General features: G+C 41.5%; 1 protein-coding gene across 3 annotated transcripts in view; it reads left to right on the top strand.

Moving 5' to 3' along the window:
* Positions 1-21,452, top strand: part of SPATA17 (spermatogenesis associated 17) — a 108,851-nt gene that overhangs the window by 49,042 nt on the left and 38,357 nt on the right. For all 3 annotated transcript variants that reach the window (XM_029047406.2, XM_029047405.2, XM_029047408.2), the window contains 2 exons: positions 16,013-16,216; positions 20,397-20,545. In XM_029047406.2, coding sequence (XP_028903239.1) covers positions 16,013-16,216; positions 20,397-20,545 — 353 coding nt within the window. The remainder of the gene's footprint in view (positions 1-16,012; positions 16,217-20,396; positions 20,546-21,452) is intronic.

The raw sequence follows: 21,452 nt of genomic DNA, 5'->3' as shown, positions 1-21,452 counted from the left end.
ACGACCTGATTACCCTGTGTCTACCCCAGCGCTTAGAACAGTGCTCTGCACATAGTAAGCGCTTAACAAATACCAACATTATTATTATTACTATAAGGGGGGAAAACCGTGCAGAATTCCTTAGGATAAGAGGCACGTTATCAACGAGAACCTGGCCTTTCCGTCTTTGATTTTCCTTTTTTCACCACAGTTTTCTTAAAAAAGAAACCCGTACTGTACTTTCGGGGCGTGTGGGCGTGTTCTGTTTCTCATCGTAATGGAAATCAAAATGACATTTGATGGAATTTAAGATTGAAAACAGAAACAGAGACCTGAAAAGAGAAACGGGTGGTAAATTTCACACGATTAACCGTTTCAAATGAATTCTTTTAAAGACGTTTATTTTTAAGCACTTGGTAAAAACTAATAGTAACGTACGGCGTAGATAGCCAATTCGGAAATGGGTTAGTTAATAGCCTTCTTAGGGCTTTATCGATTTAAATAGTCAGGCTTTATCGATTTAAATCGTCATAAAGCACCTTTGGTTTGTGTTCGCTTCAGTCGGCGACCGGTACTGTTCACGACTGAGTCGATCAGTAAAAACTTCTTTTTAGGCAGACTAGTGGAAAGGATGTGGGACAGGGAGTCCGGTTTCAGCTCTGCCACTGGCTGGCCTTATTACCTCGAGCAAGCCTCTTAACTTCTCTGAACCTCAGTCTATTCAACTGTAAAAGGGAGTTATGATACCTTCACTCCTTACCTCTTAGATTGAGCGTCCAGATCTGTTGATGGTATCAGATGCTTTTGTAAGATCTACAGCGTGGCCTAGAGGGAGGAGCAGAGGCCTGGGAGTCAGAGGACCTGGGTTCTAATCTCGGTTCTGCCACTTATCGACTGTGCGCCGTTAGGCAAGTCACTTAACTTCTCTGTACCTCACTTTCCCGAGCTGTAAAATGGGGATTCAGTACCTGTTCTCCCTGTCCTTGTCCTTTATGTTGTGCGAATATTTTATCGTTTGATCACTCCTTACGTGTCTGTCTTCGGTCCCCTCTCCTGACTTACAGTCTTAGGTTGCGAGCCCCCCGAGGGCCACGGACTGGGTCTATTTTCCACCCGTATATCCTTTCCCACCCCTCTCAGGGTCGGCCCCGGAGAGTTTCCAGTTCTCTACCGGTCTCGACTACGGAAGGGAGAGTCACGCAGAGACGTTCCCACTCCTGGCTTGGGCGGGGGCTAGCGAGTGGAAGGCGATCTGCTAGAAGTCGAAACTCACCTCCGCTGGGCAGCAGCAGCAGCACCGGAGAGAATCGAGTGTGGAGACTCAAGTTTACTGCATGGAAGGAGGCAGTGGTAAACCACTTCTGTATTTTTCCAAGAAAACTTTATGGATACACCACCGGAAGGATTGCGGATGGAGATGGGGCGTTGTGGGAGAGGTGTGTCCGTGGCGTCGCTGGGGGTCGGAGACGACTCGACGGCATAAGACAAGATATTCTTTCTCTTTGTCTTTACGTAGTAAGCGCTTAACAGATATCATTACTCCCGTTACTACTATTAAAACCCACCCTCACCAGAAACTCTGCTTCTCAAGCATTTTTCCAAGTTCTCACCCCAATTCTGGTTGAGCTCCAGCACAGAGCTGCCACCGATTAATCGTGTTCGGATAGTTTCCCTCCTCTCCACAAAAGTGGGGTAAAACTGTAGATGGTTGATTAGGCATATCTCCACCCCTTTACTTCATTTTGTTGTTTCCTTCCACCTGGGAGAGAACAGTACTTCTTTTGTCATTTGTCCCTCAAAGTCCTAGTCTTCCCAATTCTCAAATGTAATTGTTTGGAAACTAACTCTGTCTCTGGACAGTGAACAGTATTACTGCTCCAAGGGTGGGTAGAGCTCTGACCTTTGACTTGCAGCTCCAGAATTTAAGGGGCACGAACGCTAGATCGTTTGGGTTTAATCCCAAGGGAATAGTTCACATCACGAAATCATCACATAATTTGTTACTATTGGCAGTTCCTGTTCAGGAAAGGCCAAGGACTGAACTAGCATGGAGAATGAATTAGCTATTACCTTTTACATTTTATTTCCTCCCTCTTTAACATTATAGTTTTTATTATCCTGTCTAATACATGAAGGAGATAGAATTATTATTCAATATCAGTATTCAGACTGCTTCCAAGAGACAGTACGAAGTGGTAAGAAAAGAATCTTGGTTTGTTCCAAATTACTCTCCGTTCTTCCCTTTCCGCCTTTGGACCACTGGTCAGCTGAGACTGGTTTCCAAAGCCGTTATCGACAAAATCGAAATTGAAATTAACTAAAAAAAGACTGCACAAGAAAGCTGTGTTGACTTGAGAAAGAATGTACGGTTCCTATTCTGTATATCATTTTACTGAGTGTTGGAACACTTGCTTTTCTGTGGTTTTTGGACTCCAAATTCATGAAGTCAAGTCTGCTGGCAGCGCATCCTGGTTATCGGGTCGGTCTCGGATTTTTTTTTAGGCTTCTTGGGGCAACTTTAGAAAACCTTACAATCGTCGTGGAATTAAGACTGTCTTTATGAAGTCTCTTAGACTTCTGTGCCACAACTCCCAGGTGCTCTTGTTCACTTTAAATGTTTGGACTTCTATATCTGGGCTGAAGTAAGATCTGTACCAGTGAAGGTTGCCCTCTTCAGCATTCTGGGACTTGCAGTATGATGGCCCCAGAATTCTGGAAGGTGTAATTCTACATTTACCTCGCTCTTACCCACCTCCCTCTCCCTGTTGCCACAATCTTGGCATGGTGTTGCATATTAGTGCCTTCTAACTAAAATAGTATGATCAGCCTAATCAGTTTTTCCTGCAGCCCTCCTCATTTATTTTGAGATGCTGTAAATCCTAACCTCTGACATAGAAATATCTACAGGGGTCAGTAGTCATTTTTGTATACCAGAAAATCCAGCTTTCACTTGGCTTTTCCAGATGCTTTTATGTTTACTTAAACACTTTCGGTGAGTCGCTTCCCTCCACCACGCCTTCTGCCGCTGAGTCCTGGGACTCAGGCACTGCACCGGATTTCACCCTAATGTGGGTGGGGAATCCAAAAGCTCTGGAACAAGTCGGGGGCCCGGGGGGCCTCTGGGAGAAACACCTAGTTTATCAAAGTGGCAACTAGATGTAGGATGAAAGCAGCGTGGCCTGATGGAAAGAGCTTGGGAGTCGAAGGACCTGGATTCTAACTCCGCTACTTGCCTGCTGTGTGACCTTGGACAAGTCACTTAACATCTCTGTGCCTCAGTTTCTTCAACTGAAAAATGGGGGCTCGATACCCAATCTCCCCCTTCCTTAGATTGTGCGTCCCACTTGTGTCCGAACTGATTAACTAAATGATTAACTGATTGAATGAGTAGCTACTTCACATAGAAAACACTTAACAAATACCACCATTATTACATAGCTTTGGCTGATTTGCCCTGATTCCAAATAGTTAAAGAACTTGCATTCTTAAAAAGCATTTCTCTGAAATACTCAACCTCAGATATATATTTGGGATTTACAACTATAATTCAAAAGCTGCTCAGTTCGGGCTCAGGTGTAAAACAAGAAGGATATTTTAAAATGGGTCACGTAAGGAAGAAAAAAATGCTTAAATCATGTTGTTCGGATTTCCTTTTTAGTACGGTTTAGCCTAATTCAAATTGAATGATCTGCTAACACGTTTTAGCCTGACATTAGAAAATAAACTTTTTCCCTCCCGGGAGTACCCACCCAAAAGCATATATCCTTGCCCAAATTCCCCCGTCTTGAAAGTAAAAGCTCGGGAGGGTGTTGGAGCTGGATGTGAATATCGTACTGAACCCAGAAAAGGTGATTGCGGGGGCCTGAGGGGTCCTCTTAAATCTAAGGTTGTTTTTGTTTGGGAGCCTATCATACTGATATGAAGCCAGTCATCTTATAAATAAAAAAAAAGGAACTAAACCCAGAGATCTGCAAAATAGGCAAAATAACTACTATTTAAGATTTCTATTTTTCTGTTCAAATAGAATGTATTTTATCTGGGGAATAGGTAATTAATCCCTCTTGTGGGGAAATACATTATTCATCGTTCATTTGTGACTTCTTCATTCCTTTGAATAAATGTGGCATCATTAATACTTCCAGTGCATATGTACCTTTTATTTAGTCTGCAGGTACGATTTGCCATCGTTCTCATCACTGAACTTTCCTTTCACTGTGTGGATTTAACAGTCTTGACATGCAAGCATGTGGGGTGGGGGTGAAGGAAGAATGTCCTGAGGTGATAAAGACAAACAACTCCATCTAAAAAAAAAAAATCCCTTCCAGGTAATCTTTTAAAAATATTACTTTTCAGTATAATTTTGAAAATTAATAACATTTTATAGATTATTTTCGTTAACGATCAAGAGTCATCCGTTGGCTTTGATTAAATGTCTCTGATGCCTCACTCTTTCTCTGACTAGGCTACTTTGTTTCATTTACTAGGTACTATTTCCATCATAAAGCTTATAGACAGCTCTGACTGTGTGAACAGAGAACAGTTTAATGAATATGCCTTATTTATTCATTCAATCGTATTTACTGAGCGCTTACTGTATGCAAAGCACTGTATTAGATGCTTTGAAAGTGCAGTTCGGCAACAGAATTAATGCATTATCCTTTTTTTTTTTCACTTTTGGATAATATGAGCCTACCTTTTCCCCAGGACCTGGGAAAGCCACACCCCAGTGTGGGAACAGGAAGATAACACTTTCCTTCTGTCATATACTGGGGGCGCCCAAGATGTCATCATTATGGTCAAAAGAACTTATTAAGTGCCTCTTTGCTTATACCGATGAGCTAGATTAGCGAGTTAAAGGATCACAGCCCTTAACCTCTAGAAGTTTGCAACCCATGAGGAGTTGTAATCTGAAACTCATGGATGCCAGAAGTAAAAGGCCATTAGCTACTGCTTTGAGAAAACGGAAAATCAGGGAGGTGCCTGTAGATTGTACCCGCTGTTCCTATGTTTTAAAGAGGGAAAATGATGACACTGGATATTTCAGCCCGTAAGCTTAACATCCAGACAAATGAATCTCCGAATCGTTTTGCAGATGCCTGGTTGAGATTAGGCAACGACCAGCCTGGTTTAATGATGACCAAGACATGTCAAATCCATCAAATCTATATCTCTGACAGAGTGAAAACTCTAGTGATTTGGCGGGAAACAGTAAATGTAATTGGTTGAATTTGTCCGGGCTTATGAGTCTGTCCAATACCGTGCGCTTATGCGACGTGGTCTGTATCTCGCAAATATTAGTTAAAGGATGGGGCAAAGGGTTGAAATTGTGAGCCTCAAAAAAATCCACGGAAAGAAGTTCCTACTTGTGAATCATAAGCTTTTCTCTCTTTCTATAATAATAATGATGGTATCTGTTAAGTGCTTACTATGTGCCAAGCACCGTTCTAAATCCTATCTCTGAAAGACCCGGGAAAGAGGAGATGTGTGCGGAGCCGGGGATAAAGATGCTAGAAATTGGACCAACTTTGGGTCCACTGATTTCCAGACTCTTAGGCACAACAGGGGCTGCACTCTGTCGATGAAGGATCATATCCAGAGAGTAATTATGGATGAATCAGTGTCAGTCTGGAGGGACCTAACAAGTCGTGTTCCACGAGAGGTTGTTCCCGAGTCCAGTGTTTAGCATTTTGATTAATGACCTGGATGATGGAGCATGGAGGATGTTCATTAAGTTTGCAGTTTGACATCTAAGCACAGGGGCGGGGGGAGTGGGAGTTAAGCCTGAAGGTGGTAGCTTTAAGACTAGCTAACGGAGATACTTCCTTTCAGGTGTTAGAAGGCGTATGGAATCCATTACCGCAGGAAGTCGTGTAAGCAGAATATAGTTATAGGCCTGAGAAGTATCGAGAAAACTTCTTGAGGCTTAATCGGTGAGAAAACTTAATGGAGAAAGCTTGAGAAAACTCACGAGAAGCAGCGTGACTCAGTGGGAAGAGCCCGGGCTTGGGAGTCAGAGGTCATGGGTTCGAATCCCAGCTCTGCCACTGTGTGCCCAGCTGTGTGACTGTGGGCAAGTCACTTCACTTCTCTGGGCCTCAGATACCTCATCTGGAAAATGGGGATTAACTGTGAGCCTCACGTGGGACAACCTGATGACCCTGTATCTACCCCAGCGCTTAGAACAGTGCTCTGCACATAGTAAGCGCTTAACAAATAGAGTCGACAGATAGATAACGAATTTTCAGAAGGAGAAGAAATAGTTGTTAAAAGTGACAGGCCGAATTTCTTCCTTCGTACATCCTTTGACCCTCTAGACCGTGGCGAGCTCCATGTGGGCAGGGAAGGTGTCCGTTTGTTGTTGTATTGTACTCTCCCAAGCGCTTAGTACAGTGCTTTGCACACGGTAAGCACTCAATAAATACAAACGAATGAATGAATAGGTCTCCTGGAGTCAGGCTTCTGGCCTGGATTCACTGTTCGCAATTATGTCCTTATGAGCCGCCAACACTCGGCAGATAGAGTAAAAATTCCAAGTGTCTTTGGTAAGCTGTAGAAGTCGTCAGAAAAAAACCGAACGACATTCAGTGACGTCTAGGGCAGGACGGTACTTCTGTTGGGGAAGATCACCTTGCGCAAATACAAGTTGGCCAACGGGGGCGCCGAAAAGCCTTAAGGGCTCAGTTGAAAACAAACGTTTACGATGAGGTCTTTTGACAGCAAGATAAATAGTTTTGGTTGCTACTCTAGTGTAGAATTTCCAGTGAGAAAGGTCAAATCGAGACAGGAGAGCCACCCGATTTCCCTCAGATCTGTCACTCGAAAAACTGAAGAAAGAATATAATGATTATAGTGGTCAGTCGATCAGTCGATTGTATCTGTTGACCCCTTAAGTGTGCAGAGCATTGTACTAAGCGCTTTGAGAGAGTATAGCACTGTAATAATTCCTAGGCACGTTCCCGGCTCTCAGTGAGCTTTCAATCTAGTGGTATTTTTGTTAAGCGCTTACTCTGTGTCAAGTATCGTTCGAAGCACTGGGGTAGATACCAGACAATCCGGTTGGATACAGTCCTTGGCCCACATGGGGCTCCCGGGCTATGCGGGAAGAGCAACAGATAATCAATCCCTATTTTGCAGAAGAGGAAACTGAGGCACAGAGAAGTTAAGTGACTTACCCAAAGTCACGTAGCAGGCAAGTGGCCAAGTCGGCATTAGAACCCAGGTCTCCTGTCTCCCCGGCCTGTGCTCTTTCTTCTAGGTCACAACTTGAACGTGGTTAGAAGGCGCAACATGAAACAGAAATTCTGATCTGGAACAGGAGCTCAGATGGAGAAGGTGGAGGGGGCAGGGGGGAGTTTGGGGGGGTGGTTTCTGGGTTTTTTTTTTGGCTATTGCCTATCTGTGTCAGTAATATAGCATGGTAGGGTAGAAAGTAGGAGAAATATCGAAAGGCATAAATGGAAACAAAGCATGCCGGCCTTTGAGGCAGCCCTACTCAATTCCGGGCAAACTCTGCGTCTGATTAATATGTGAGAGCTGAGGAATACACAAAAGAGAACCAAAATTAAGATTAAAAGGTTAGAATTATAGTTGTATGATTCCTATCGGTTGGGCGAAAAGAGGTCTGAGGGCCGATGGCTTGTTGATATTCCAAAATATGAAAGATCCCAAATTGATGGGTTCCAGCCGTTGTGAATTTCCACTGAGGTCAGAATCCTGCCTTCATTTGCTCAGGCGAGGTGCCAGCGTTCTCATTGTGGCAACTCTCCTTTTGCTGTCAGGCACAGGAGGGGTGGGTTGAATAATTAATAATAATCACGGTATTTAAGCGCTTACTTTGGGCCAGGCACTCCGCTAAGCGCTGGGGTGGATCCAAGCGTATCGGATTGGACACAGTCCCTGTCCCACATGGGGCTCACAGTCTCAATCCCTATTTTACAGGTGAGGGAACTGAGGCACAGCGAGGCGAAGTGACTCGCCCGAGGTCACACAGCAGACGAATGGCCGAGCCGGCGTTAGAACCCGTGACCTTCTGACTCCCAGGCCCGTGCCCTTTCCACTACGCCGTGCTGCTTCCGGTGACTGGGAAGAGCCGAAAGCACCTGGGAAGCTCCTTCTCCTGGTATCAGTCCTTACAGTCGCGCTGGGGTTAGGGAGAAGTTTTCCGTCAGTTCCCAGGCAAACCTCAGCACTAATTAACTCCTGTATGGATCGAGAAACAGTGGCCTTTTATCGTCGAAAGATAGACGCGGCTTAGCGGAAAGAGTCTTGGGTTTTAATCCCGGCTCCGCCACTTCATTCATTCAATAGTATTTATTGAGGGCTTACCATGTGCCGAGCACTGTACTAAGCGCTTGGAATGGACAAATCGGTAACAGATGGAGACGGTCCCTGCCCTTGGACGGGTTTACGGTCTGAGTCTAATCTACAGTCTGACACTTGTCAGCTATGTGACCTTGGGCAAGTCGCTTCACTTCTCTGGGCCTCAGTGACCTCATCTGTAAAATGGGGATGAAGACTGTGAACCCTACGTGGGACGAGCTGATTAGCTCGTATCTACCCCGGCGCTAAGAACAGTGCTTGGCACATAGTAAGCGCTTAACAAGTACCAACGTTATCATCATTATTATTATTTCAGTAATATGAAAGGAAGAGCACCTTGACAGAGAGAGGTGACAGGCACAGGCTTGGATTACTACAGGATAGCGCGGAATCACTTTCTCCGAAGGTTTTTTAAAAACTGTAGATTCCCGTATGTGATCCTGGCCAAAGAGAGGAGGCAGTCTTCGCCCTCTCGGTCCCCTTCCTTTCTTGTTACAGTAGTCACTTACCGAAGATTTTCCAAAGCGTTTCGGGGACGCTCTTCTCCCTTCCGGAGAAAGCACGTTGGAGGATTAATAAGACTATTCTCCGAAATTCACGGGAAAGCAGAGCTGCGCCAGCTGAGAAATGATCGTGTTTCTTTTTAGTCCTCAACAAGAGTAATTGAATGTTGAATATCTTACTAAACGCCGGACTGTGACAGTGTGTTAACACTCCGACTATCTCCTAACAGCAGGGCAATTATTTGCTGAGTGGGATTTTTATAAATCCCCCGGCACTAGTGTGCCCTGATAATTATGATGAAGTGCACTGGTCAGTGTTGATTCAGCAGTCCCTTCTCTAACAAATATTTCATTCGCAGCTCTCCTTCGTGCTTTTACTTTTCCAGTTATTGAAGATCTCATACTTCTACTCTCAGCTTATTCCGTCTTGGACACTGAAATGTTTAGAAATGGGAATCCCGTATGGATCTTCGGCTCTTCGGAGCATCTAGGCGACGAGAGAAAGATGCGGTTTCTGGTGAAATTGGATAGGAGTAAAATACCATTTAAAATCCTTTTCTGGACATCAGTAAGACACCCGGTGCCATTGTAACTTGTTTCTAAACTTGGAACTCCCACTTAATATTCTTAATAACGTTGGTATTTGTTAAGCGCTTACTATGTGCAGAGCACCGTTTTAAGCGCTGGGGGAGATGCAGGGTCATCAGGTCGTCCCACGGGAGGCTCACAGTTAATCCGCATTTTCCAGATGAGGTAACTGAGGCACAGAGAAGTGAAGTGACTTGCCCACAGTCACACAGCTGACCGGTGGCAGAGCTGGGAGTCGAACCCCTGACCTCCGACTCCGAAGCCCGGGCTCTTTCCACTGAGCCACGCTGCTTCCCCGAAGAGTTTTGCGTGCAAGAACCAAAATGTGTCTTCACCCAAATTTTCCTGGCCATTTTCAGAAAGGTATAAGTAATGCAGCCTGGCTTAGTGGAAAGAGCACGGGCTGGAGAGTCAGAGGCTGTGGGTTCTAATCTTGCCTCCGCCACCTGTCTGCTGTGCAACCTTGGGCAAGCCACTTAACTTCTGTAAAATGGGGGTGAAGACTGTGAGCCCCACGTGGGACAACCTGATTTCCTTGTATCTACCCCAGTGCTTAGAACAGTGCTTGGCGCATAGTGTGCACTTAACAAATACCATTATTATTATTATTACTGTTAATATTAATGAACCATTCCGGCAGTCAGGAGAGAGATCACTCTATTCATGCCCCCTAATGGATTTTCCCCACGGGCTGATTTCCTGGAAGAATTACTTCCCAGGGTCCGGGATATAGTAATAATAATTATGGTATTTCTTAAGCGCTTACTAGGTGCCAAGCACTGTTCTAAGCGCTGGGGTAGATACAGGGGAATCGGATTGTCCCACCTGGGGCTCACACTTTTAATCCCCATTTGATAGATGAGGTAACTGAAGCATAGAGAAGTTAAGTGACCTGCCCAAGGTCACTCAGCAGACAAGTGGAAGAGCCGGGATTAGAACCCATGTCCCGCGACTCCCAAGCCCGGGCTCTTTCCACTAAGCCATGCTACTGATGACTATTAACTGCTGCATGTTCAGAAGAATTTTCCTTCATCCCCCTGTAGACTCTAAGGTCCCTGTGGGCAAGGATCACATCTACCAACTCTGTTTTTTGTACTTTTCCAAGCGCTTAGTACTGTGCTCTACACATAGCGAACGCTCTCTAAGTACCGTTGATGGATTGATTGACTGATGTTCCTGGCCCCACCCCCGATGGACACCAAGCCAACTCCCCAAAATGGGCTATCGCTGGGGGTTTTCTCAGGATCTGGGGCCGCTGCTTGGCAGTCCTGTACCCAAGCCTTGGCGATGGCTCGTCTTCTTACCTTGTCACAGAAGCGAACTGGGCTGAAAAGTCCCGGGAACATATATTTGGCCTCTCTGGTGAAGGTGGAGGGAATCGGGTGGAGTGAGATTATATGGCATACTTCAGTTATGAAATTTCAGCAACTCTACTTTTGTTTTCAAAAGCATTCATGCTATAGAGCCAGTTCTATAATTTGGGTAAAGTTCTGGACAAATCCTGCATTTTATCACTCTGACCAATGCCACACGCAGGTACGTAGTTTCTTCAGCCATCACATTACTCTCTACCCAGGTCGATAGAAGTGGGTTGGCTGGAGGGACATTTCCTAATTCTTTCGGAGTGTTTGATGCAAAATGGACAGGGAAAACGTGAATTATGGGAAAGCTGACTGTATCTCATTTTTTTTAAAGTAAATTTTTTAAACCTGACGATGAGAAAAAAATGAGTTATCACCACCCTACAGATAAAGCACACTGAAGGTCAATGGATGAATAGGGAATTAATATAAAATAACAAAAATCAATTCTTAATAGCCCCATATTGATTCATTTGTCTTTGAATGAATCATATCTTTTCTAATCCTTTCTTATATTTAATTGGATGAGTAAATGAGATAAAATGCTTTGTAATAAGTAGAAATACAGAGAATAGTTCAAAATATTAAGGTAATGCAAAGGATGATTGGGTTATAAATGGCGCATTTGCAAGATGCACAACCTGTATAATTAATATTCTAGGCCATGCGTGAGTATCCATGATGGAAAGGCTACTGGGGAGGATTTGAGAGAATGTCTACGAACCTATGCTACAGAAACACATATCTTTATAGTTTTATGAAACACTCACACGTACACACGTATATATATATACATGCAGTTTTATATCTAGGAAAAGCGGTAGACAAAATATAACTTGGCTTCTTTTCTATCATCCTGAAGAGTTAGAATCATAGTTTTCCAGAAGAAAAAAATCAGTGCTTTCATACCTCATTTGCCATATTCACCGCTGGGCCACCAGTCACCTGTGAGGCCTGATGCAAGGAGGTCAGTGAGAAGCTATTAGCAGGGTCCTCTCCTGAGATTCCTTTGGTCTTATTGAGTTGAAAGTTAGCATGACAGTGCGGCATATAACTGAGCTGTAGGATTTTTTTTTTTTACAGTTAGCGCAGATTTCCCCATAGTGTTTGTCACTCTAGAAAATTATAGCTGGAAATGAAGTCCCACAAAGCCAGCGTGGCAGTGGCTCTTCTAAGTTGTGAAAAATGTAAAAACTGAAAAGTAGGTAATAGTCCCTTAAGATTAAATGTGCCTTTTGTGACCCAGGGTAATATTTTCTTAAGAAAATGGCTACAGCAAACCCCTGTTTAGAGGATGTGGTGCACAATGAAAACTGATGATTAAGACTAAACCGGTCAAGAATTTATTCATTTTCTACAGTTCTCCATGAATTAGGAAAAAAGTCATATTAGGTCTCAGACTTCACAGGGAAGTCAATAGCACATTCATCTTTTAAAAATAAAACAATGAGAATCTAGCATGTCGGAGGAGTTGAATATTAGGGTTAAAGCATTTTTCTTATTTAAATTGTTTTTCAGTAAACAACAGTCATATTAACTTTTTCATTCAGTTATTAAAATTCAGATCCAGGAAAAATATATTTTCCAGCATCTTTAGTATAGAGTGTAAAAATACTTAATAGAAAATAGTCTTGTGAAGCATAGGAAAGATCTCTGCAGATTTCAAAATAGTTTCAGGAAACCATTATATTAACAGACCTTCCATATTTACTTACAAAATTGCCTCCGCCACAGAATTTCCTCTGCTCTTCCTGGATTTTAAAGAGGAAATAAATTATTTTCAGAAGCAGAGATAGAGGGAAGGTAGGAAGAGGAGAAGGGTCAGAAGACGCAAATGCCACAAATATAGGTTTGTGGTGCAGAAGGAGAATTCTTTCTCTGAAAAAGTTGCACTCAGGGGAAGAAGAAGACAAAGTATTGGAGGGGTGTTACCATAATTCACTGAGTGTCTATTTTGGAGAGTGCAACGGAAGTGGGAGACATACTCTCAAGTGCCTTCTTATCTTAATTGTCCTCCTCCCCTCCTTTGTTCCTTTTTTTAAAAGTGGGTCAATTATGCAAGTAAATAGGGTGTTTACAATTCCTTATCTAATCAGGGGTATTTATTGAGTGCTTGATGTGTGCAGAGCCCTGTACTGAGCACTTGGGAAAATACTATTCAACACAGTTGGTAGGTGTGGTCATGCCCACAAAGAGCTACAGGCTAGAGATAATATAATATGTAACAAATTAATGTTAACTGCATCCTTTAGATGGGAAACTCCTATAGAGACTGCATCTTTTACTTATTTTGCTTATCTCCCAAGCACTTAGATGTGTAAATTCATTCATTCAATAGTATTTATTGAGCGCTTACTATGTGCAGAGCACTGTACTAAGCGCTTGGAATGTACAATCGGCAACAGATAGAGACAGTCCCTGCCCACTGACAGTCTAATGGGGGGAGACAGACGGACAAAAACAGTAGCAATAAATAGAATCAAGGAGATGAACATCTCATTAAAACAGTAACAATAAATAGAATCAAGGTGATGTACATCTCATTAACAAAATAAATAGGGTAATGAAAATATATACAATTGAGCAAATATAAATAGTAGGACCTGATCGAAAAGGACCCAGGCAGCTGTTTTTAATCATTTAGAAAGGAGACAGAGCTTTCTGAAAATCAAAATAAAGAATACCTAAGAGAAAGCGAAGTTGAAAAATAAAATTTTAAATGTGTAAAATTAGAACCGACCCTAACTGAAGATGATTTGACTGGACCTGTAATGATCTAGCTAACCCAGATCACAAAATGTTTACAGGCAAACCGAAAGTTATGTGATAAGAAAGGTAAAAAAGATCTAATTTATGAAGTACTCGGGAGCAATCAATAAGGCTTTAGAAATGAACCTCAAACTATTTAGTTAAGATATTTAAGTAGCTATTGGACCCGGCTTTCCTAATAGAGAATGAAATCGATCCCCTCTAAACAAACTGCAGCTTCTGGATTTTTTTTTTTTTTTTTGGTCTAGTTGTCCATCAAGAGGAAGTGTCTTGAAAACCAAATTGAACTTTGGAGTCCAAGATTTGAAATTTTCTAGGACAGCTTTAATGAAAAATGCATTAACCCTAATTGAAAAGCTCTTATTCCTCCAAATCCCAAAAGGTTAGTATGACATTAACTAGTCAGAATGCCATTTAGTTTTCACCCAAGATCAAAAAGGTGGCATATGAGAGAAATTCTGTATTATAGATTTGAAAGAGCAGGTAGGTGCATTTACTAGGTTTTGACAACAATCCCGGGAATAAATACCAAACCATGATGCAGTTTAAAATTTTCTTATGTTCTCATTATACATGCATTAAGCTCTAGATGCCTACACACCCACTGACACAGATACGTAGATACAGTAAAAAGGCAATTGTCCAGAATGCATGGATCCGCTGCCATGCATCTTGGACAGTTGAGTTCTTACTGGCCTTTAATAAAATCAAGAGAACTCATGTAACCCTAATTGAAGACCCCTTATTCGTCCTACTCCCAAAATCTTAGTAAAGCATAAGTAGTCCAGAACCTCCAAGTGTATGCGCACGTGTATTCAGTGCCATGTTTTAGAAATTCAACTCAAATTTTCTTAAAAAGAGAGTGCATTCCCAGAAATTGCAGAGGTGGGCCGAGGATCTCGAGGAAAGCCTAGGGCCTTTCGGCCTTGTGATTATTGCAGAGATGCTCTCGAGCAGGGGTAGCTTAGGGTAACAGGGAAGCTGAATAGGGAGTAAAATCTTTAATAATGACTGTAGCTGCTGGTATCCTTTTGCCTTTCCCTACTGACAGGTGATTCAGGGAAGCCGAGAAAGTTCTTCCGAATCGTATAGGATTTGATGTGATGTGACATACTGTTCTTACTGCATGAGTGACTTTACTTTAAAATCTACCACATGCTACCAGTGTTCTAAAGGATCAATTATATATTATCACTGAAATGTACTGGTATATGTTTTCATAATGTTACTTAGTCTTTTGTCCTTTTAGTGTCATCTACTATTTACAATTTCTAGAGGTCATCACTTTTTACATAAATTTCCAGCAAGTCCGGGCCAGCCAAAATGCCTTTCCTCTGGCTTTAAGGAACTCAGTCAGCTCTTCCTCCGCTACTTATTTACCCAGATCACCCATTTTACTCCTTTCAGGCGAACCAACTCGAAATTCTTGTGTCAAATTCTTGTCCCTTCCAGTGCCAGCTTCTTGCTGACGCCTCCCTTTCTGCCTGAAATTCCCTCCTACTGCTCTCTCCGGCTTCTGAAATCACATCTCCTCCAGGAGCTTTTCCCTGAATAAGTTCTCATCTCCCCATCCTATTTCCCTCCTGCAGCCTCTTAAGTGCTTCCATATCTTCTAAGTTCTTGAGTTCTTCCCCCATAGCCCTGAGGTATATATCTTTAAACTTCTATCGCTTTCCCCATCTACAGTCTATCTCTGTGTCTGTCTCACCCATTAGACTGTAAACTCCTTGAGTTTACTCTCCCAAGTGTCTACTATGATGCTCTGCACAGAGTAAGCACCGTTGATTAATTGATAAGTAGTTTCCTGCATACAAAATTTAATTTATGTCCTAGGCAAGCATAACTCTCCCAGAGAAATCTGAAAATTTGAGTAACCCGGATTATTAGACCCAGGATTCAAGAGTTTTTACTGTATATTTCTAAATCTAGAATGCTTGACTGGACATAGTACTTATAAAGACCCGGTCCTTACTTGATTTTAATAATATTGTAAATGCCAAGTATTAATAAAATCTTCATTCGGCATGTTTTTGTGTTATGTGCACAGTACATTTATGCTGTATCTCATATTAGGATCGTTGGAATTTGGATGCAAATCATTTAAAATGTAAATAGAGAAACTGAAGTATTATGTGAGTTTTGAACATCTTACTAGGTAAGTCCAATGGGTATGAAATCCACAATAGACAATTCATTTTTTCTCCTTCAAATGCAAAATGAGCAAAAGAAATAATTATTAGAAAGAATTTCTGACGGTTCTGCTGTGACATTGTTTTCCTTATATTCATTACGGTTTTTGGAGAGAATGGCATTGAAAAACTAGGCTGTGTTCTTCCCAGAACACATATCTGCCTGGATACGTGATGTGGTGTCAGAATAAATGGTTTTGCAGATTTCTGTTGTATCAGTCAAAGAGTAAATACTTCAAGGGCGAATTTTTTGTAATTCAAGGTTCTTCAGTATTTATACAATTCAAAATTTCCTTTCTCTTAGATTCCAGGTGTGTATAATTCACCATTCAGAAAATTCCCTGATCCAATGGAGTATCGGTTACAGAAAGCGAAGCCTTTGCCTCACCGAAAGCCTCCAGTTAAGAAAGATGCTACCGAGGATTTCTCTAACTGGTTGGCTTGTACTCGCCTCCATTCTTTTCCTCGATCACAAGCTCTGCCACCGATCGACAGAAAGAAAATCCAGGTACCGCATTATTTATACTGTTTTGGCCAATTCCACACGTTATTAGTTACATTATTGTACAGGTAAATCAAAACCCAGAAAAACAGTTACCCATAAAGATCGAAGGGAAAGAAAAATAAATGATAATTTAGATGATTGTAGTTGAATTTAGCTTATTTTATCTGCACCTCGACTTTGAATGTAATTTTAGGATGTTAATAAATAAAGTGGAAATTTGACAAATTAGAAATGGTAAAAAAAATGTATAAACCACACTTAATTTTTAATTAAACTAGAAAGAATAAAATAGTCGCCCTGACATTACATTTGTTGTAACTGAAATTATTGCTTGAAAATATATTCATCAGACGAAACGTGTTGTAGCCCAATCCGTTAGTTAATGTGAAAGGAAATCAAAGACCTTTGCGGTGTTCACGTTGCAGAATCTACGCAACTGGGTGTGTTTTTCTGCTGCCAGAATGAAAGAATACAAACTGATCACTAGCAAGTCAAGTCCAACTTTGTATTTATGAATACTTCATGATCTGCATGCTAGGCTAAGTCTTTAGAGATAGGATGGGAAAACTGTGAGTTGCAGTCAGGGATGTATTTGAGGTTAATAATTGTTTATATAGTAATATTGACTTAGTATGGTACTTTTACAGTAACAAAACCTTCTCAGTCAGTGGCATTTATTGAGCACTCACTGTATGCAGAGCACTTTACCAAGAGCTTGGAAAAGTATAATGCAACAGAGTTGGTAAATACCTTCTGACACGATGCGTTTATCTTAGAAGGTGTTCTTCATGATCATTCATGCCAGTGATTGCTCCCTTCTTGCTTTTCATCTCTCTCCAACCCCCACTTCATTTTCAAATAAACAGTTTCGTGTGGAAAATTCAGAAGAACATTATAGATCTCAAAAAACAAATTTAAGCCTAATTCTCCCACTCTCCCGGGATAGAATCAGTGGTTACAGAAAAGCGCATTCATGTTATGGCTCTGATCTCTCTTTGGTAAAATTTTCTTTTCCATGTGAGTAAACGCCCCAAGGGGATGGGGCATCATCATATCATGTGCCGAAGGTTTCTAAAGTGACTTGAATACATTTCCGTGGTCCATTTGGGAAATCTGGGGGAATATATTCAACGAAACACTGAAGCTTGGTATCACCGCTGATCCTCATAGGTACTGGAGAAGGAGATGCCCACGGTATGGGTTCCATCCCGAGCTGTGGAAATCTTCAGCAGATATTGAAGAGGAGAAAGATTGGTCTCTTAAAATAAAAATGCTAGATGGAGGAGGGGTGGGGAGAGACAAACTGTTCTGTTTTCACCAGAAAACTGGTCACCCTAGACTCGTTGTGACCAGGGAATATGTCTCTTTATTATTTTACTGTTCTCTCCCAAACACTTAGTACCGTGCTCTGCACACGGTAAGCGTTCAATAAATACGATTGAAAGTTAAATAACGTCAATTCATAAAAATTCGAAAGTATTCTCAGCCTGCAGAGTTGCCTGGGGTTTGACAGTGAGGAATACATTTCCTAACTTGATATTTTGATAATAATGATGGTATTTGTTAAGCGCTTACTATGTGGCAAGCACTGTCCTAAGCCACCGGGCATCTCCTCTAACACCTGGTTACTAGATTCTGGCTCTTAGCCGTATCCGGGAACCATAACAATCAGTCACATTGGTAAAACACCCTTTTTAACATCCCCAAAGTGCTTAGCTCTCATGGTAGTCTTAAATGAGGAGGGAATTTATATCTCTTTAAAAGTAGAAAACTTAACTATCCATCAGTTTTTCTAGTAGAGCATTTGGTATTTAGCATTTTATAGGTAAGACCTATGTAAGTAAGGAGGTATTTTAAAAAGTTTTAGTACTCCTGATATATCTGTTACATGGGATCTATCACTTTTATTACTGAATTAACTAGAATTACAGTTCAATGCAAGCATAGATAATATTGAAATTAGTCACCTGTTCATTAAAGGGCATTAATAATAGCAAGCACATTGCTTTTTATTCCATTTTTGGCTAGTTTGGGGTACAGCTATTGTGATGTAAAGGCGCACTTATATGCCACAGGTACAGTACAATGTTGGCCAAATGATTTAGCAAAAGATAGAAAATTAAAACACCAAAAAACAAAACTATAGCACCACGGAGAGACCATTGAGAGAGACACCTTTCTAGATATTAGTAGGTACTATGGAGTGGCCTGAAAAGAATCTAAAAGTCATATGTGGTGGAGAATGTTTTGATTAACATTATGTAGTTTGATTTTCCTAAGTAGAACATCCATGAACCTTTCCTATCCGAATACACGCTTCTCTTTCCCAGCGCCATACGATACTTGTCTCCTGAATCGAACGGAATTGAAAATTAAAAATTTAATCACTAGGTCACATTTTTTGACGATTGATTTAGTTTAATAACCTTGATATTCCAAGCAAATATATGCCAAGATTCCTTTTCCCCTTCTTCCCAAGAGGTCTTGGAAGCAGTGTGATCTATTGAAAAGAACACAGGCCTGGGAATCAGGACCTGGATTCTAAAGCTGGCTGTGCCACCGGGCTGCTGTGTGACCTTGGACAAATCAGTTAACTTCCCTGTGCCTCAGTTTCCCCATCTGTAAAATGGGGATTAAATACCTGTTCTCTCTCTTACTTTGACCGTGAGCCCCCAGTGGAACAGGAACTGTGTAGAATGGGTTAATTTGTATCTATGCTAGCTCTTCGTCCAATGCTTGGCATAGAGTAAGTACTTAACGAGTACCGTTATTGTCATTTTTCCCTCCACGTTCACTTTTACATGATCTTCAGAGAACTGTCGAAACAGACGTGTTCTTCCTCTAGGATTGGCTGAAGTCAAAAGAGGAAAAGCTTAAAAAAGCTAAGTGGGGAATGGCTTCCTTAACGCCTCTGAAAGAAGATGGGCAATCATGTCACTGTGTCTTTAAAAAGTAAAGTTCCAATAAAAATCCATTAACTACTTTCAAATATAGCAATCCTCCTGTCCAGCTGTGAAAAGTACTAGATGATACTTATTTGCCATTTGTGTTATTTACGGTCCATGACTTTTATGGTAACTGGTTCCTATTATTGGTTTCTATTAATGTAAAACATAAGTGAACATAAATGAGGCGTGAATCATTTCTTTTTATTAGCCCCAGTCTTCACTCAGTGCTTGCAGTAACTCCAGCTGTGACTTGTTAGTGATAACCTATTTAAAGTGATCTTTAAGAATAAGGAAGATGATTAGAATTCTTTGTCCATTCAGATTTTCAGAAGGCTTCTCCACTTCTCAGCTAGCACAACAATAGTTAAAAAGAAAACAAGATATAATTAATGATACAGCCCGACTGATCTGCCTGTAACTTATGCTAAGCTTAATATGGCACTAATTACGCTCCAAGTGAGTTCACAGTGTTACCCCTTAAAAGGAAGATATGGTATGAGTCGTTTTTAAAGTACAGCCTAGGGCTGCGTTATATAGCTGTAGCATTAAATGGTTGATATTGGTATCTCAGTTATTAAACAGTATACAGTAGGTATAGATTTTCAATCGAGAACACAGCAAGTCATTGAGAAATTACGATCCTGCTAGATTTCTAGGTGCCACAAGTTAAATGTAAGATTTGTCTTTTCCCCCAAAAGCCTTCAGCTAATGGAGAAACCACAGTTTGCCCTGCTGCCATTTTTAGGGGCTTTTTTTTCTTTAACCGCCCCACTCGAAGTTTTCTATTGATACTTTTACGACCCCCGGACGTGGAAAGTAGGTTGCTAACTTTAAGGAAGAATTTATCTTTAAATTAGAAAATAAAGATTTGGGTGCTTATTAAATATCAAGCTGCAAGTTGGATGGCTACAACATTCAGGAAGTGTTTTGCTTTTTTAGATTTAAAAAGCAGAATTCCCATTCGTCTCTCAACGCTGTCATTTTTATTAAAAGGTAGCCACTTGTAGTAAAGGAAACCTGAGAGAGAGAGAGAGGGGACCATTCCTCATTCCCGTATCAGAGTATGTTATCAGCCTTCATTTCCTCCCTAACTCGTATCAGAAGGAATTACTTTTATTAATTATTTAGAGAAGAAAAACGTGCTGCACTGTCCAGATGCTCTTCTCCCTCAGTCATCAATAATATGTCCAAAAAACTGCCACAATAAAACACTTACCTTATCCCGTACCTGTCAGGGGCCCTTCCGTGATATTGCTGAAGTATTGCATCAGCGCTACAAACCTCTGGAGCCGAGCTTGCGGTTGGCGACATCCATCAGCGCAGTAGAACGGGCCGGAGATGAACTCAAGAGAGAAGAATGGAGAAGCCACCTAAATGACAATGCGTGAGTTTCTGGGGCGTTGGGGGTCCCCCCCCCGATATTTTGTATTAGAAGCTGTGGTTTTAAGTTTTCGAATCCATCCGGGCACCTTTTATCCGTGAGAAATTGCAATGCCAAAATCAGATGTGTTTGGCAGCAACCATCCTTCAGGGTGCAAATATTATTGATGGGATCGGTGGTGAGAGAAGAATACAAGATGGGGAATACTCAGCTCAAAGGAGGGAAGGGTACAGATGGGACCCGTTTCCTAAAGAGGAAGCTAAACTCCAATTTTACCAGTGAAATGATCCTAAAAATGTGGGGAGACAACAAAGGTGGTTTTTTTCGCTCAGAAATAACATTTTACCCATGATGTCATCTGGATGATTTGATTTTATATGGTAGGGTCAATAGCAGAGGTTCGTTCATTCTCAATTGAGACATGAGGACCAAGTAACATATGCACGTTTAAATTCTTTTCATTAAGAGCTGTCTCAGCGTAGTGGCTTGGTACTCAAAGATTCCCTTTCTAAAGGTCTACATGAGGTAACTATCCTCTTAGAGTCAGCGGCAGTTTATAAATAGATCCTCACAAAATCTGACATGCATTTAATTTGGGATCTCCAAAGCATTGCAAACTGTGTTCTGTAACATAAAAACCCCCTCCAATCTCCCCCCACATCTGCCACACTTTTCCCTGATGTGAACAATTACAGTTCAGAGCTTCTTATCACTCACGAGTCACCGATTCTGTACAGTCAGTGATATCCGGAAGAAGCAGATTTTGTCAAATATTCTGAAGAGGCTCTTGAAAAATAAGAGGTCATAAAAACTCATAATGCAGATACAATCAGCTACTGTCTCCAGTAATTTTTGATAAAAGCTTTCCATTTCATTGTAAAAACTTGAAGTTTAATAATTAGCCAAAGAG

The sequence above is a fragment of the Ornithorhynchus anatinus genome, chromosome 19 (assembly GCF_004115215.2).
Source record: "Ornithorhynchus anatinus isolate Pmale09 chromosome 19, mOrnAna1.pri.v4, whole genome shotgun sequence".
NCBI classification, from domain to species: domain Eukaryota; kingdom Metazoa; phylum Chordata; class Mammalia; order Monotremata; family Ornithorhynchidae; genus Ornithorhynchus; species Ornithorhynchus anatinus.
This window is presented reverse-complemented; position numbering and strand designations above follow the sequence as displayed.